Genomic DNA, 17,946 nt, shown 5'->3' with positions numbered 1-17,946 from the left:
AAGATTTTTTAAGATACTAACATTTTGGTAATTCCTCCTTTAAAAAACCCCCTAATAATTCAAAATAAAATTTTGAATCATCACCAAAAAGGAATACAGATCTTTGCATTAATATAACTAAAAAGTGTGTAAAGTTTTAAGTAATAATAATAAATCTATTTTGAAATACAGCGCGACATGTGAAAAAAAACACCCCAGTTTTAGTTATAAAGTCCCGTAACTCAAAAAGTTAAAATCCTATTTTCACCAAAAAGTATACAGATCGTTTGACCATCATAAGGAACAATTATCTTAAGTTTCATGAAATTTGGATAAGCGGTTCTCAAGACGGCCGGACGCCGGACATTTGTTTACCATAATACGTTCCGACAAAATGTTGACAGGATTATAAAAAGCGAAGATGATTGTAGTTACAACGTAGGGAACATATCCGATATCATCTGTGAAACGGTTATTCAATAACGGTCAACCAACTCGTGATGGCGTCTGTTAAATTTACGAAGGGATGATTTCAACTTCATCATTTGGAACTGTTTGTTTAATAGCTTCATTGTGAGTAGCAACCTTCTGTCAAGGAAATCATGATAGGAAATACAAGTACAGGAATATCATATCAATTAGGAGATAAATACTCCGTATGCAGGCGCTGCTGGAATGTTGCTACTTAGAAATGGAAAGTTCATAATTGGGAAGATGAAATCATTTTTTGTCGTAAAGTTTTGTTTTCAACCAACACTCATTGTCAATTTCTACATGTAAGTCAATATATGATGCCGACTTAACTGTACCTGTTGTATCCTTTATCTCTAGTTCGATCGGATAGATGCGTTCAGCATAGTCACCAAATTGTGAATTATTTAATGACAGAACATCATCTATATAGCGGAAATTAAAGTTAAAGGATATCGCAAACTTTCTTCCTAAGAAGTTACAGTATGAAGTCAACCTCATAATAATAAAGAAACAAGTCGGCTAGAAGAGGGACACATTTGGTTCCCATTAGAATGCCGACAGCCTGTTGAAAAACACGTCCTCAAAACGTAACAAACATGTTGTCAATCAAGAATCTTGATAATGTCATTCCTTTACAAAGTATCAACCATTCTGGATAATTCTATTAGAATTTTATTTTTATTTTACGTAGATGGTATGATATACAATCAGACAACTATTCTCAAGAGTTAGAATGACATGGACTCTAAAACCCAAAGTATACAAATGAGCACCGTATAGACACAGACAGGACAACATGTGAAACAATTCAAACGAGAAACAGCGGAATCATATATAACAAACCAAAAAAATAATAGAACTTTATTTAAGACCATACCACATTTTCATAAAATCTACAAAAATCTTTTATAATTTGAGTTTAAATGAGTGCTAAATAGTAGTTTAAATTAAAGTGAATGTTTTTGAAGTCTTTAAACAGGTTTACTATCTTTTATGAACTGTTCATGTGACAATTTTATTCAAAAAATGAATTTTTAAATGTTTTAGCTTAGAGCAGCACTGAAAATTCATCATAATCCAATATGCGCGTCTGATTGACAACAATTGGTTCCGGTTATCTTCTTACTACAACTCTGTCGTAGCCTCTGTAAATTGTCTTTAGTAACTGTAGTATTACCAACCGAGTAGTATGTACTTCCATATTATCGTATGGATAGTGAGAAATGCATCGGAGAAAACGACAGCCGTGACATCCGGTCTCGCTCCTTTTCGAATGTTAGTTATTCACTGAGTGTGTTTGTTTGTTTGTGTTTACCTTATTATTGTAGATTAATTATATTTGAACATTGGTAATTTACTGTTGCTTTCAAATTTATCTCCATTGAATATCAATGAAGATTGTACCTTCAATAGCACTGAATTATTGTCTACTGTCCAGTGTCATCTTATAAACTACATGAACATCTAGTACCAATGCGTCTGGCGTATATACAACATTTAGTCCTGGTATCTATGATTAGTTTATTTACAACCACTGGGTCGATGCCACTGCTGGAGGAGATTTATTTCCCCGAGAGTATCACCAGCCCAGTAGTCAGCACTTTTCGTGATTTTAGAATTTGTGAAATACTAAGGCTTTTCTACCTCATGCATAGATTACCTTAGCTGGATTTGGCAAAACTTTTAGGAATTTTGGTCCTCAATGCTCTTCAACCTCGTACTTTATTTGGCCTTTTTAACTTTTTTGGATTCGAGCGTCACTGATGAGTTTTTTTATAGACGAAACGCACGTCTGGCGTATATACAGAATTTAATCCTGGTATCTCTGATGAATTTATTTGCTATTAATGAATCAGTCATGAAAAAAGAAAGTTAGGTTTAATTGCACACAAAAAAAACTTGAAATAAAAACAGATACCTAGCTCGAAGATGAATTCAAAGTCCATAAAAATAGGCAAAATAATTTGTAAGGCAAAGTACCAATACCTTTTAAATGAAATTTTGACTGGAAATAACGAATTAAGATTTATTTCTGAAGTTTATTTTGAAAGTGTTAACTGTTATACTCGAACATGGTTTAGTAAATTTGAGGCTAACTTTTGGTTTATGTCACTAGATATAGTATACGGAATTATTGTATTGCAAGTTTCCTATCTATTCTATAGAGTTTCCACCATGTTTGTTTGTCTTAACATATATACACACACGAACTATGTTTATGTCTTTTCCCATGTAATTTTCATATGTACAAGTTTGTTACTGCCGTTAATACACTGCATTTGAAATACCGCTGTAACCGAACAGTACGGTTCGAATTCATTGAGGTGTGGTAGCGTTGTGTTATTACCACGTATTTTTCGTTTCAACTTTTAGTAGCAAAATTGTAACGATTGTTGTTTTTTTAATGCAAAATGATAATGTTTTTGTTTTAATTTTTGTTGCAAAATGACTGTTTTTGTTATATTATTATTCTTAAATTGTTATTACCACGTATTTCTCGTTTCAACTTTGAGTAGCAAAATTGTAACGATTGTTGTTTTTTTTAAATGCAAAATGATAATGTTTTTGTTATAATTTTGTTGTAAAATGACTGTTTTTGTCATATTATTATTCTTAAATTGTTTTGTTTGGATATGATGTTTTAGAAAATATATTTCATTGATAAAACAGAAGGCAGATAGAAATTTACCCAGCAGTTTTACCAAATAAAATTATTAAGACACCAACCACCTTGTTAAGAAAGAAATACATTTATTAAGAATATAACAGTTTGACAACGTGGGAAACAAGTTTTTGTTCATTTAAACGATCAATAAATATAACATATAACACATATTAAGGCATTCTTTACAATAACCATATATGTCTGTATTAAAACAGATTATTAGATAGTTGGTGTGAAAGAACTAATATAAGTTTGTTTTAGTAACACAATTAACGTGAAATTACATTTCCATAACAAGGATGTAGTAAGAAAGTTGGAATCGGAAATTTCAGAAATAAAATAAAAAGGCCCCAAAATATACTTTTATAGATTGTTAAAATGTAATGCCAAATAAATATTTAGGAAATGCTATAACTTTTGATACGATTAAAAAAAAACAAAAAAAAACCGAATTGTATCAAATTTCCAGATTGACAATTCAAATTCTGTCGAAACAGGCCTATTATAAATATAAGACATGAAAAATAACAGATTTAACCCGAATTAAAAACGTCCAAATTGTTCACCCATGAACAAAACAATGTATTTTTTTTCAATAAAAACAATTCTAGCCTAGATAGTTTGGATGCCCTTTGATATATACTGTCTCTTTTATAAGCTGGATAGTTTTCCTCTTAACCGTGTAAACATGGCTAATAAGTTATTATTGCAGCCAATAGAATGTTTTCTGTGTTGTACCACATCGTTCCTCTTATATGTGCAAATATAACATAAACCCCAAAAGAGTATAACCATCGCAGAGTTGTCTAACAAGACCATAATTTAATGCAAATACACTCGTCTGTGTAAATAGATGACATTTTAGAAAAAGAAAGACACCATACTTTTTTATTTGTTTTATAAATATCATTTGACACTTGAATTGGACCGACTTACATTTTGTTTTAACTCAAATAATACGAAAACATATTTTTTTTATCTACTTCTGAGTAAGTTAAAAGTTAAATCACCCAAAATACTGAACTTAGATGAAAATCATTTCGGAAAGTCCATAATTACATGGCAAAAGCTAATAACAAAACGCATAAAAAACGAATCGTTTCTCGTTTTGTTTATATAGATTAGACCGTTGGTTTTCCCGTTTGAATGGTTTTACACTAGTAATTTTGGGGCCCTTTATAGCTTGTTGTTCGGTGTGAGCCAAGGCTCCGTGTTGAAGGCCGTACTTTAACCTATAATGGTTTAATTTTTAAATTGTTATTTGGATGGAGAGTTGTCTCATTGGCACTCACACCACATCTTCCTATATCTAAGAACTGTCATATTCGTGAATTGGTACAGGCATTTTCAAATGTAGAAAATGGTGGATTAAACCTGGTTTTATAGTGCTAACCCTCTCACTTTGATGACAGTCTCATAAATTTCCTATTCGTATTTGAATGGTTGTTTGAATAAATCCAGGGGTGCCAGAACGGTTTGAAATGAATACATAGAGTGACTATACAAAAAAAATAAAGCCAAACTAATGACACATTCTTACAATGATTTTTTGTACATAAAGTTAAAAAAAAAAAAAAGGAGAACGATTGGTGTATTTTAACTTTGAGAATTGAATTGAACAACAACAACGTTATGCAATTAGTATAGCCTTATCTATTTCTAAACAAAAGAAATCTTGAAGAAATAGATCTTTGTTAAGATTAAGAAAAAAATATAAACAATAAAAAATGTCGAAGACTCTTGCATTTTGCTCGAATGCTTCATATTTGAGATATAAAAAAAACCACCACACACACTGGACATTTAATATTCGTCTTTTGATTGCATGGAGGATGATAAGTAATTAATAGTTTCGCTTGTGATTTTTCTAATTTGAAAAGACATGAGCATATTGTTTTGATTCATAATTAAGGTAAACCGATGAACATGTAATACATAGATCTAGCTACAGTGAGATTAAATATAAATGCATAATAAAACTGAATGTTGAAGATTCAATATGAATTTACTCAACATGCATTTAGTGTCAGGACAACCAAATGATTTAAACTATTTGAATGCTATTATCAAAGTAAAATGAATGGAAGGAAAGGACCGGCTTCCTGTAACAAGATTTATAGACCTTTACTATTGATCATATCAGTCCCTTAATTATAAAATATCACGTATCAGTTTACTTTTTTTGTTGTTTTAAAAACGTCAACCAAACGTTTTAGATATCGCTTATATCGAATATTAAAGATGATTTTAAAATGTGCTTCCACCATAGATTTAATTTTAAACATTCTACGCAGTCTACTTTGAATACCATTGGTAATCGAAAGTCTTATCAATATTGAGAAAAAAAAACCACTAACTTAAATATTTCTTATAACTATTCGACCAATATCTCAATCCAATTTTCCCAAAGTGGCTTAGAGCCATAATAAACGGTTGGAAGTAGGAAACTTTTATCATTTATAAAATTTATTATATTGTTTATTTGTACAATATGCAAGCGTTTGCAAATAAAACATCAGCACGTGTGTACCATAATATGATTTAAAAACGATTCCAGTATTTTATGTTTGAAATTGAATAAATTCTGTTAACAGCAAACCATAAAAGAAAGACGAACGCACATGGACAGCTTTACTTTCAAAGACTTTATAAACTGATATTTGAAAAAGTAAATGGTATTTAATTTATAAAATTGCCATAAAAAAATAAAAATAAGTCTGTATAAATAAAAAGTTGAGATAGGCTTGACAAAATTATCATTTTGCAATGAGTTTATGTGTAAAACATCAAATCTGGTTGATACATGAAACTACTTAACAGGGTGCACTTGTTGGTAATATTTATGAATACACTCCCATGTTAAGTAAATGCACCTTTCTCAGAATTATAGCAGAATGGCTTTTACAATAACTTTCAGACCAGATTAAACATTATACAGACTTCTCATAACCTGACAATTTACAAATGTATTATGCTTAAGAACAACAACATAGAACACAACAACACATTTGTTTACAAATGCCGTCTTGTACTTCTTCTTTTGGCGACACCTGGTTTCGAGTGAATGCCAAGAACACTTGTTCAAGTGTTGCTTGATGAATGGCATAATCCTCAACATCATACTTTTGTTTAGTACTTTCCATAGCACCAAATACCTTTCCAAGGGAAACGTTTTTGTCCATTATTTGAAAATGGCAATAACCTTGATGGTCATCAAATATTTTTGTACTAGGAAATGCTGTGCAAAGAAATTGTTTAAGTGGTTCTGTCGACACGTGTGATCCATCTATACTATTTTTCATATTACAAATGAGGGTATAACCTTGTCCAAACTTGTTCTTTAAATGCTGTGAACTACCACAGCATACGAATCTTCCATTTACCATTATAACCATCTTGGTACAGAGTGCATCACATTCTTCCATGCTTTAAAAGTAAAAATAAAACAGTTTTATAAGTAAATTCCTACTTTATTTATTTAATTTAATATGAAAACACACAAAAATATACTTTCTAACAGAATAAGCAAATAAAACTGATTTGAATGAGAAAATGTAATTTGTCAATGCCCATTTTTTCTTCTTTTTTTTTTACATTTAAAATGTTTTACTACTAACTTTCGTCTCCAAAAAAAGTGAGACTGTCAGGACCGGATCACCATTTTGAGTGGAAGTATTTGTGTAATTTCGAAACAGCTACATTTATGCATGGCAGCATACAGGGGACGAAAACAATAAACAAATAACTTACCAACGCGTTCAGCAAAATTAAACAAGTACTGTCATTATTTGTCTAACGATTTATCTGTTTTTTTTAAGATTTGTTTTCCATCAACCACTTGGTGTTGTTCTTTTGTTTTTAATTATTGAATTGCACTTTTGTTTGTTTTCTTGTTGAAGATTTTTCAAAAACTAGGAGTTGATTTATCATTTTTCACTGCCGATTTGTTTTTCATTTTCTACTGCAAATTTGTTGTAGTGGTTTTTTTTCATATTTAAAGAAATTAACAACAAAACTATAGAAAGGTATATATGTACGAAATAACAAATATCATTAACGTTATTATCATTATAACAGGGGAATGAAGCCCGATTAAAACACAAATCATGTGTGTATATATGACTCGTTTACAAAGAACAATTAGGCAACTAGGTGACCCTTTCACTGGAGTTTGTTAAAATGTATTAAAGGTACCAGGTTTTAAATTCAGTACGCCAGACGCGTTAACATTGTTAACATTGAGAAATTTATCCTTTTTAGTAACTGATCAGGAATTAACGACCATAATATACAAAACCTTTCTTTACCGTTCGGGGATAATGAAACGTTTCAGTTGTTTCGGTTGTAAAAACGATTAATAACCTTGATAATACTAGTTGAATAACTTGCATATAGTTTTGTTTTTTTCTTTTAATTGACTTATGATTGCTTTTTGAATTTCCGTCATTTTATATTTTATTTTAAATTCTTTTCTTTTAAATTTTATGCCATTGTAAAACCAATGAATATATGAGATTCAGGTTTCAATGTATGCAATGTAAGATTCCTGGTATAGGGGAACTATTCCTCGAGTAGTTATGATCACATTACTGATGTTTCAATAGGAGTAAAAAAAAACGTCGAATATACCCTGGCAGTTATCGGAATATATACTGAAATTTCCTTTTTGTTATCCAATCTCAAAACCCGACACAATGGTAAAAATGATATATTGTTATTATCTTATACTCGCTATAATTCTTTTTCATTCATGATCTACTTGCCTTGAAACTATGGCGTTTATCTCTGTGACTTTTACGTTAAAGTTACCAAGCATGTTATAGCACGCGATTTGTTAAAATAATATTCACCTGTGTGATGTGAGAACTAATGTTCTACCACTCGCTCTGACTTGTGATAAAACATTCCATAACTGTCGTCTGGCACCAGGGTCCATTCCTGTTGTTGGTTCGTCAAGAAAAATAAATTGCGGATCACCAATAAGAGCTATGGCGGTGCTTAGCTTTCTTTTATTACCACCACTGTAAAATTAAAGTGATCCTTTAATATTTATTAGGTACCAGACTTATAATTTGATACACCAGATGCACGTTTCGTCTACATAAGACTCATCAGTAACGCTAAGATCAAAATAGTTAAAAAGCCAACCAAGTATACAATTTGAGCAAAGATGTTTTATATAACTAAACGGCTTATGTGTATTATAAAACAAGTGAACATATACTTAAAAAAGAAAATACCTAATGGTACTACTACTTAAATCTTAAATAAAGGATTTACTATTGAATCATTGGTTTTCTTACTGTAATTCGCCGGCAGCTTTGCAGTATGCAGTGTCCTTCAGAGTTTTGATTCCTCGGAGAATATTCGACAAAAAAAATGTAAAATGGATTTTATTTTCACATAGTCAATTAAAAATGTATTATAAAAATACATGGGATCAAACATTTATCTTATTCATGTTTTGTTTTTCCTTAAATACTTTTAACCTTATGATGCAGTTAAAACGTGCCCTTTTGTAATTTACATGTCTAAAATTGAAATTTAAAGTAAGTCCATATAAACTGGATTTTTTAACACCAGAAAACTAGGGGGCTTTCAAGGAATACCCCACTTTCCCTGACTTGTGTACAACCTGTTAAAATGAAACATACAATATATATAACTATCTTCTGTATTTTGGTGGTATGTCCAGAATGTTTAAATTTCCAAAAATCTAAAATATGACATGGTAACAGTGGAGTACAAGATATTCTTCGAATAAATCAGAGAAGAAGAAATTGACCAAAGATATTACTGAAATGTGTCAGTAAATCATGTTAATCATGTAAAAAACAAGCTTAGGGTTAGAATCTACCTGTATGTTCCACATTCTTTATCCGCATACTGTCTGAGCATCATGATATCCAATAAATCAACGACCACATTTTTAACCTGACTCTCAGAGACACCACGTAATCGTGCAAACATAGTTAGTGTTTCTCTTCCAGTCATCTGATCAATCAATGCGTCAAATTGCGGACAGTATCCCAAATTTCTTTGTACCTATCAAAACATCCATATTTTGTAGAGTTGACAAATTGAACAGTTTTGTCTAAATCGGACATTCTTTCGACCAAGTAACCGGTAAACCTATAGTTTTTTATTTAGTATTGTTTAAAGGTCTTCCGTAGGTTCTTATGATAAAATGAATTGAAGTTTAAGATTTGGCATTGATTGTTATGCTTGGCTTTAGGCAGTCCTGATAAACTATTATTTCTTATAATCAAATACTTCCATATCTACTACGGCGTTTGTGATAACACCATATTCAGAAGATGAAAATATTCTTGATCTCGGCGAAAAGATAAAGTCTGAAACCGGTGACTGTTTTAGTTTCTCTGGTCTCTCAGAAAATTCTGTGAAGAGTTTCAGTTTGAGATGATCTTGCTTGTTACTCGGATATCACAGTATTATAAAGAAATTTTATTCACAAAATTTGCGTTTTAAACATTTTGAGTCGCCATCTCGTTAAAAGTATGACAAAGCAGAGGAAGATTGGGATGGAATATTAAACAGATATATCATGTTAAGGAGGGGTATTTGCGAAAAATAGCAGTCGAGAGAATGTTAAATTTCACGAGCCGTAAAGATGCATTAATACAATTCTTCTCTTTAAAGGAGCATTAGCTACGATTAAGACAAATATTTACAATACAATTCTTTACTTTAAAGGGACATTAGCTGCGATTAAGACAAACATCTGCAATACTATTATTTTTGTTTCAAGTATTGAATTGATAAAAGCGTAATTATAAAAAAAGCATTTTTTTTTTATTGAATTTGGCCCAAAAAAATAATAGCTGAAATATAGCTATAATTTTTTTTTAATTTATGACCCTTTATGAAAAACAAATCGTACGCCAAACTATGACAATAAGTCTTTTTGACTATTGTACAAAAAGCAGAAATACAAACCGTTTTCATTTCATGTTTAATGTCGTGCGAATCCAACCAAGCATTTCCTGAGGTCGGAATTACATCTCCAGTCAACATCTTAAACGTTGTTGTCTTTCCTGCCCCATTTTGACCAAGCAATCCAAAACATTCTTGTTGAGCAACGCTCACACATATTTCATCGACAGCCAAAAAGTTATCGTAATACTTCTTCAAATTCTTTACAACTATAGAATCTGATGTTTTTAAAGAATTAGCATCTGTTGTGTTAATTCGGTCTCTTTCTGCTTGAACGTCGCTGTCTTCGTCAACAACTCCTGGTCGAGATTCACCCAAATCAGCATAAGATGATGCAATTTTCTTTTTCTTCATAGCAGAAGAACACTTTCTTCGAAGAATACCAGATTCAACGAGAAATAATACGAGAAAAAATAAACATCCTTGAATAGCCATAAAACAGACATACTTTCCAACACCTGGAAAATCCCATGCCAAATAACTTTCATGAAACGGAAAGCAAAACTCTTTACATCCTGGAAAAAAATGTGGACATTGATTAATGCGTCTTATATACAGACAGCTTATCAACAGGTGCCACATGTGGAGCAGAATCTGCTTAACCTTCCAGAGCACCTGAGATCAGATTTAGTTTTTGGTGGGGTTCGTGTTGCTTATTCTTAAATTTTCTATGTTGTGTCATGTGTACTATTGTTTGTCTTTTTGTCTTTTTTTTCAATTTTAGCCATGGCGTTGTCAGTTTATTTTCGATGCATGAGTTTGACTGTCCCTCTGGTATCTTTCGTCCCTTCTTTATCCATGATAAAACTAGAATGGGGAATAAATTATTGATGTGCCAAATTCAATAACTCTGTGAAAACACTGCCAGTCATTGCATATAATGTGGACAATATAAATGAGATTGTTTGGAAAAAAAATGGTCCAGCGGTTTGACACACACATAATATGTATTAGACCCAATTAATAGTTTTCAAAGGTACCATTATAATTTAGTACGCCAGACGCGCGTTTCGTCTTCTTAAGACTCATCAGTGTAATCCCATATGTACTAACCGTGGATTTGTAATTTTCTGTTATTGATTGAGAAAGACTAGGGGAAGAGGGCAGGAAGAATGCATCCTCACTATATTTCAATAGGAACAGATATTTGAAATAGAAAATTAAAGTATTTGCAATATAAAAAAGGATACAGTTAATGTTCTGTTCTAGCCACCTTCTTTGACCCCATGTTTTGCCTTATCTATACACAACTTCAATAATTGTTTTGGATATCTTTAAATAATCAGAGTAGACAGTAGAAATCAGTATTTTGAATCGTCGCGTGGAATCATCATCTGTATTATTATCAGATAACCGCATTATTTAAAGGTTAAGCAAGTATTTTGTTCTTCACTGATACTATTTTTGGTTTTAGCAGTGTTTTTAAAACAATCTGAAATGTCTATACCTATGTGCGTGTCCATGACCAGGTTCCGATAGAAAATAGGCAATCGATATCACAATTACATTCAAACTTAAAAGTCTAAAATAAATTGATAACGCAATGGCCAAATAAGAAAAGGATAATAAAGATGTTGCTAAGACTGAACAATACGAGCTCCGTCAAAAACAAGTGTAAATCACATGTGCTCCTGAAGTACAGCATCGTATGTGGCAACTGTAAATCTGATTGCGACTATTTGTAGAAACAAGGAAATAAGTTTAATTAGGTAGGGCACATTACAGGAAAAGTAGGACAGGATTGTGATTACAATGATTGGAACATATTAGTCGACATCTGTGAAACATATATTTAATAAAAGTCACCCAACTAGTGAAATTTTCGAAGGAATAGTTTCAAATTCACCACTCGGAATTCTTGGTTGAAAATATTCTTTGTGAGCAGCAACCCTCTATAAAAAAATCATGATCGGAAAGGCAAACCCAAGCATATAAACTCTATATGCATGCGCTGCTCGGAGATTGCTAACTAGAAATAGAAAGTTCACAATTGAGAAGCCGAAATAAATATTTAAAGTTTTGTTCTTAACCAAAATATACATCAAGATATGATGCAGACTTAACTGGAGCTGTGGTATCCTTATTTTAGGTTCGATGGTATAAATGCGTTCATCAAAGTCACCATTCACCAATCTTTGAATTATTTATTGAGAGGTCATCTATAGAGGATAGTTATTTTAACCATACCTGGACAACACGGGTTTTCTGGCACTTTGGCGCAAATCAGGGGAAAACCAGTTTCTTTGCATCCTTCTGTATAGCCATAATTTGTGTAGACATTCATTATACCAGATCCCATACAATAGGTAGGAAAAATCATAGCAAAAACCCAGTCCAGGGCATTGGCAACATCAGCAGTGTTTAAACTTGGTATCTTTAAAACAAAAACTGCCATCAAGGTTGCTAGACCTGTAAACACAAGTAGTCATAAAATACTATTCATAAAAAAGAGATAATGTGTTACTAGTATATGGCAATGCTAAATGTATACCACGCTACGAAAAGACTCATTCATTATTACATTATATTAGTACTAGTATTTCCTTGTCTAAATGCATCTTTAATCGATATTAATGAAAAACTTCGTGAAATCTCGAAATAAACCAGACCTTCATTCAAAAACACCCTTGTTTTAATTTTTCCCTATCAAAACAAAATCATCATTGAAAAAAATAAAAAATCCTATTATTTGTTTTTTATACTTAAAAAGAACTAGAACACATTCGCGATATCGCAGGAATGTGATTGATGTAAAGTATCTAATTATGTAATTATGTGTAAGTCTTATTTTAGCCTGGATTTTTAGTATTGGTATTGTCATCTGATAAATATATTTGGAAAACAAAAGGGCCTGGAATGAAGAAATTTTTAATCAACAGTATTGTCCTATGTTATTCATAAATAAAGTTGATTTTTTTTATTCGCCGTTTTCATGTCATGTCTAGTAACAAATTGGGAACTGTAGCTACGCCTTATTCTGAGTCTAGATTTTTAGTAAGGCGTATCAGTCATGCTGATTAAAATCATACAATAGGAAACAATGTGACAATGAAGAATTAAGTAGTGTCAACCCTGTGATTATGACCCGTGTATATAGCAAATCCCAAATACACCGTTAAGTAGTGCGCTTGACAGATGCAGAACGTACAGATAAGGTAATAGGTAACACGCAACATATAATGACATGTATTAACTAAAGGATATCACATCGGATAGTTCCAGAACTTCTCAATTTGTCTAAATGCTTATTGTTTGAAACAGTAATCGATATAAAAGGGTAAATTTTTTCAGAGTACACTATCAAGTATATTTACCCTTATACAAGTTTGATATGTAGCTTCTTCGGTTATACGATTAGTAGGTGAACAAAAAACGGTCTTTAGTTTTAGTAATATAGATTTATTATAAAACTGTGTGACATTATATTGGTGTGACCTTTCACTTTTCTTTATTAAATTTATTTAGCGCTAACCCAACAGTATTAAATAAGTTAGCTTTTTCAGTATAACACAACGTTTCTTGATAAAGATATCTAGCATTTAACAGCAACCATTTCTTTTGTCTTTTTGCACGCATGATCAATATTAATAAAGACTTTATGAAATTAACAAAATACAGTTGTTTAAATTTTTTGACATTTTTGTATTTGATTTGATATGGTCTCTTAAAAGAAACCTTATAATTAAAAAAAACCCAAACAAGTACATAGCTAAGAGATTCATTATTAAATCATTTGTTTTTTTAAATGTCAAGGACACTGATAATTACACTGTCTAATGATATTAATGTGACCTTTTCGTTTCATTCTTAATTTTGTTTTCCACGCTAAAGCATTTTTTTCCCCAAAAGGTCAACTTCATCAAATAGTCCCATTTGTTTCTTTTTTCTATTTTTCTTTTATACATTATAATTTGTAATATATAACAATGTTACCTGATAAAATATTCAGCATGCTAACAGCAACCATTCCTGCTGGTGCTGTTTTAAATAGAAACTGCATGACGTAGACATAAGGCAAAGAACTCCAGCCAAACAGAAGAAACAATAAAAACAAGAGCCCCAGACGGTGATCCTTTACAAATGCATCTGTGTTGAAAGCAGCGAATACTATGACTATTAAAAATACTGGAATCAAATAGTTGATCAAATCCCATAAGAAATTAGAAAACCAGAATTCTCCGTCTCCAACCCCGCTGACCTTTTGTAAGTGTTTAGCGCCACTGGCTTGTTCTTTGATTAAGAAGATAACGAAGCTTCCGATCAAGAATGCCATTCCAAATATCACAGTGAATGCTACGGTAAATCCTGTTCCAATGGTTGAGAAGAATATTCCCCTACTATTTTCAGATAGAGATATTGGCAATGGAAAGTTTCTAGTGGTGATAGAGTGATTATTTAAGGACATTGCGTGCCTCAAAATTGCATTCATGGTATACGCCATTGCTATTGATGGACCGTGAAATGGCTGACCGTTAAAATAAACAGTAATTTCTGTGACGGGAGTCCCACTCTGTACACCTTGTTGCATATCTAAACCAATAATATATTTCTTATTAAAAGTAGCAACACCGACTGTTTTTGTTTTACTAAGAATAGCGTCGTCGAAAGAACCATTATTTGTGCTAGTTGGAGAGTCCCCTCGTAAACTTAGTAAATTTTTGTACTGGGTAGCTACACCTGTTGTAAAAGTCGTTGGGCTAGCACCAGAAAAATAAAGCTCTGTTAACCCATTTCCAAAAGGGTTCAAGTCCATTTTCAAGACAGGTTCATCAGAAATTTTCGGTAAGGAGAGTTCAATTGATAATGCCATGATAGTGAAAATAACAGGGACAATTAATTGAACGCCTGTAACTACACGATTTCGGATCGTATGAATTATTTTCTTGACAAACATTCCATAAAACTGTTGTACCATTAAGTGAAATCCATGATTTTTCTGTACGTCTTTGTTAAATGCTAAAATGAAAAACTTAATAATAAGTCCATCCTAGCAACATATTTCTTCCTTTTTTACTAAGAATAAAGATGGCAAAGACTTTGAATTAACGTTTGTTGAATTATGACGTTTAATCCGGTTTTATTACAAAATGAAGATTATTTCTACAATTTATCCCAACAGTTAAACAAGTTTAACTAATTCTGACCTTGTAAAAAAACATTTTCAAATTAAAAACCAATTGTTCAGAGAACAATTGAAAGTCTTTCCACATTAAAGAAATTTTGATAAGAAGATAGTTTCTTCATACTGATGCGATAAATAATAGTTTAATTATATTTTTGAGTGATGTAAGGGAGATAATATGCTATTTCCGGTGAAATGAATGTCACTTCTGGTCTCATATGATAGCTTCTTTCACACTGATTTCAAAAATGTATAGTTTCTATATACTTTTGTATGTAGAAGTGGAGATAATTTGCCACTTCCGGTTTGATGGAAGTCATTTTTAGTCCTGAGTAATACGTTTATGTATCTATATGACAAAATATATGGATTATGAGTAATTTTATAAGAAAAAATTGCAAAAAAGGCTACTTCCGGTTTTTTCAAGGTCACTTCCGGTAGTCATTTTTGAAAGGTCATTTGTCACCTTACCTTTTGTACAAGGTCAAATGCCTTTATAATGAATTAAGTTGAAGTTATAATCAAATAACCTCATATCAAGACATTTCAGGGGCACCAACTCCTATAATATGCCATTAAATTGTATAAGACTAAACGTAGCATATCTTCATTACAATAAAGCAGACATGTTGCACTTGTTCTTTTATATGTATCTTTCAAAGTGTCGGAGAAAATGCAAAAACAAGCAAAAGTCACGATTGAGAACTTGACCTTGACCTCTGATCTTGACCTCATTTTCTAAGTTAGGAGCTAGGGGCCTCAAATAAAAATATTCCAGGGTTATACAGTTAACTGTTTATGAGTTAAAAAAACATACCGACAAATTTATTTTGTAAAGGTAGATAACTCCTATAAAATGTCATCGAATTGCTTCGATCCAAATTTGCCAAAAATTCCTGAGGATGTAACGAACAATTTATTAAAGAAATTTTGTCGCTATCTTTTTTTGTTACGAAGGAGATGTACACAGATGATAAAGAGTGAATAGGGAGATAACTCTTACAAAGAAAATGGTTCGGCTTAGCAGGGTGAAATTTAAAAGCGCATTAACTATATGATACAATATGGAAAATGTCTAAGCGACATATTGCGAAACAAACATTTATCGCAAGAACAAAATTTGGCGGAAAAAAAAATAATAATCAGAAGAAAAACAATAAGTCTTTCCACAGAAAAGTGGAAAGACTTAATTAGGCAAAACTAAAGTTTTACATCAGCCTAAAAGTAACGATTTGTTTGTTAATGAATCAGAATCACATCAATAATTGTGTATTAATACCAAACATTAATTCGATAAACAATTAAAGTATACACAATGCAAAAATGCAAATAAAGGGCATCTTAAAATCCATCATAATCTTTTAAGAAACGAATGATAAATAAATAAAGACACTAAACCATTATGTACTATTACTGTTAATATAAAAATATTTTCAAAATATACAAATCTTACCAATGAATTGACCATTTGTTGTTTGTGTCATTCCAACTGAATTGACATTAGCATTATCTGCTCCAGAACCGAAACCATTTTTCTCAGATTTTTTATCAATGGTGTAACCAGGATTTTCAAAACTCTCCAACAAATTTTTATCTGGGCTGTCTTCCTCAACCTCTGCCGACTCTCCAACCCTATTAACATGAAACAAATGTATATGCCAAACAAAATAATAATCTAATTGATTACTGTTATTCATTTATCTTCGTGTGTACACATGTTCGTTGTTCAATGAAAACTAGCATATTCGTGGATATTTATTTTGTGGTTTTGGCAAAGTCTGCATAATTCCTTTAGACAATTTGTAATTTGTTGAACATTTTAATTCATGGATCCCCTGTTTCCATGAAATCCAAGAAAATAAGTATCCAACGAATATTAGTCAATCGACAATATGCATTAATTGAAAGCATTATACATAACATGTGATACAGTCGCAGAATAGCATACATACGAACTAATAAAATAGCAAATATTTATATAACATTAACATCGTTTTGATGTACCAAGTCAGGAATATGACAGTTCTTGTCCATTCGTTTTTGATGCGTTTTGTTATTTGATTTTGCCATGTGATTATGGACTTTCCTAATTGATTTTCCTCTGAGTTCAGTATTTTTGTGATTTTACTTTTTGAAATTTAACAGATGTATACATTTATAGATATTTGAAACATAACATTTTATGCTACTTGTATGAACATAGTTCGGGATATTGTTGGAATGTTGTATTTACCAACACAAATCATGGTACTTTAAATAAGCCATCAACATGAAATTCATCCTTGTAAAATGTGCAAGCAATAAAAGTCCGATTTAACATATAACCTTAGTCATCATATAAAAAATGGTTGAAAAGTGAGGTCGGCTGCACATGATGGCTTAAAAAAACACGCAATTCAAAAGGGGGTTGATAACGGTCTACTGGTACTAGTACGAGTAGAATGTTCCTCTTGTATCTTTCGCCCCACTTTTAGAGAGACTATACCAAAAATGGTCGACGTGCTGAGTCAAAGAAGAAGTAAATTAGTGTACCACAATGACCAACACTTTAATTAAATATCAAAGCCTCGAACACATGAACTCAAGATAGATAACGGGCTTAAAGCTATATTGTACAACATATCATAATCTTTTTAAGTTTTTTAACGTTCACAAAAATAGTTTATATAAAAGGTCTTAAAAATTCATTAATTTACAAATGATAAAAAACAATCCTACGATTTTTATGAAGATGTTGTTCACAACTTGTTAT

General features: G+C 31.6%; 1 protein-coding gene across 4 annotated transcripts in view; it reads right to left on the bottom strand.

Moving 5' to 3' along the window:
* Window positions 1-4,244: 4,244 nt before the first annotated feature.
* Window positions 4,245-17,946, bottom strand: part of LOC134719181 (phospholipid-transporting ATPase ABCA3-like) — a 51,148-nt gene continuing 37,446 nt past the window's right edge. For all 4 annotated transcript variants that reach the window (XM_063582162.1, XM_063582183.1, XM_063582155.1 and 1 more), the window contains exons 15-21: window positions 16,648-16,826; window positions 14,006-15,028; window positions 12,260-12,481; window positions 10,076-10,587; window positions 8,976-9,163; window positions 7,969-8,139; window positions 4,245-6,544 (exon numbers count right to left, since the gene is read on the bottom strand). In XM_063582162.1, the coding sequence (XP_063438232.1) occupies window positions 6,094-6,544; window positions 7,969-8,139; window positions 8,976-9,163; window positions 10,076-10,587; window positions 12,260-12,481; window positions 14,006-15,028; window positions 16,648-16,826 (2,746 nt within the window). In that variant the 3' untranslated portion in view covers window positions 4,245-6,093. The remainder of the gene's footprint in view (window positions 6,545-7,968; window positions 8,140-8,975; window positions 9,164-10,075; window positions 10,588-12,259; window positions 12,482-14,005; window positions 15,029-16,647; window positions 16,827-17,946) is intronic.

The sequence above is a fragment of the Mytilus trossulus genome, chromosome 1, assembly GCF_036588685.1.
Source record: "Mytilus trossulus isolate FHL-02 chromosome 1, PNRI_Mtr1.1.1.hap1, whole genome shotgun sequence".
Lineage (NCBI taxonomy): Eukaryota > Metazoa > Mollusca > Bivalvia > Mytilida > Mytilidae > Mytilus > Mytilus trossulus.
Note: the sequence above shows the minus strand (reverse complement) of the source record. Positions and strands in the feature narration are given on the sequence as shown.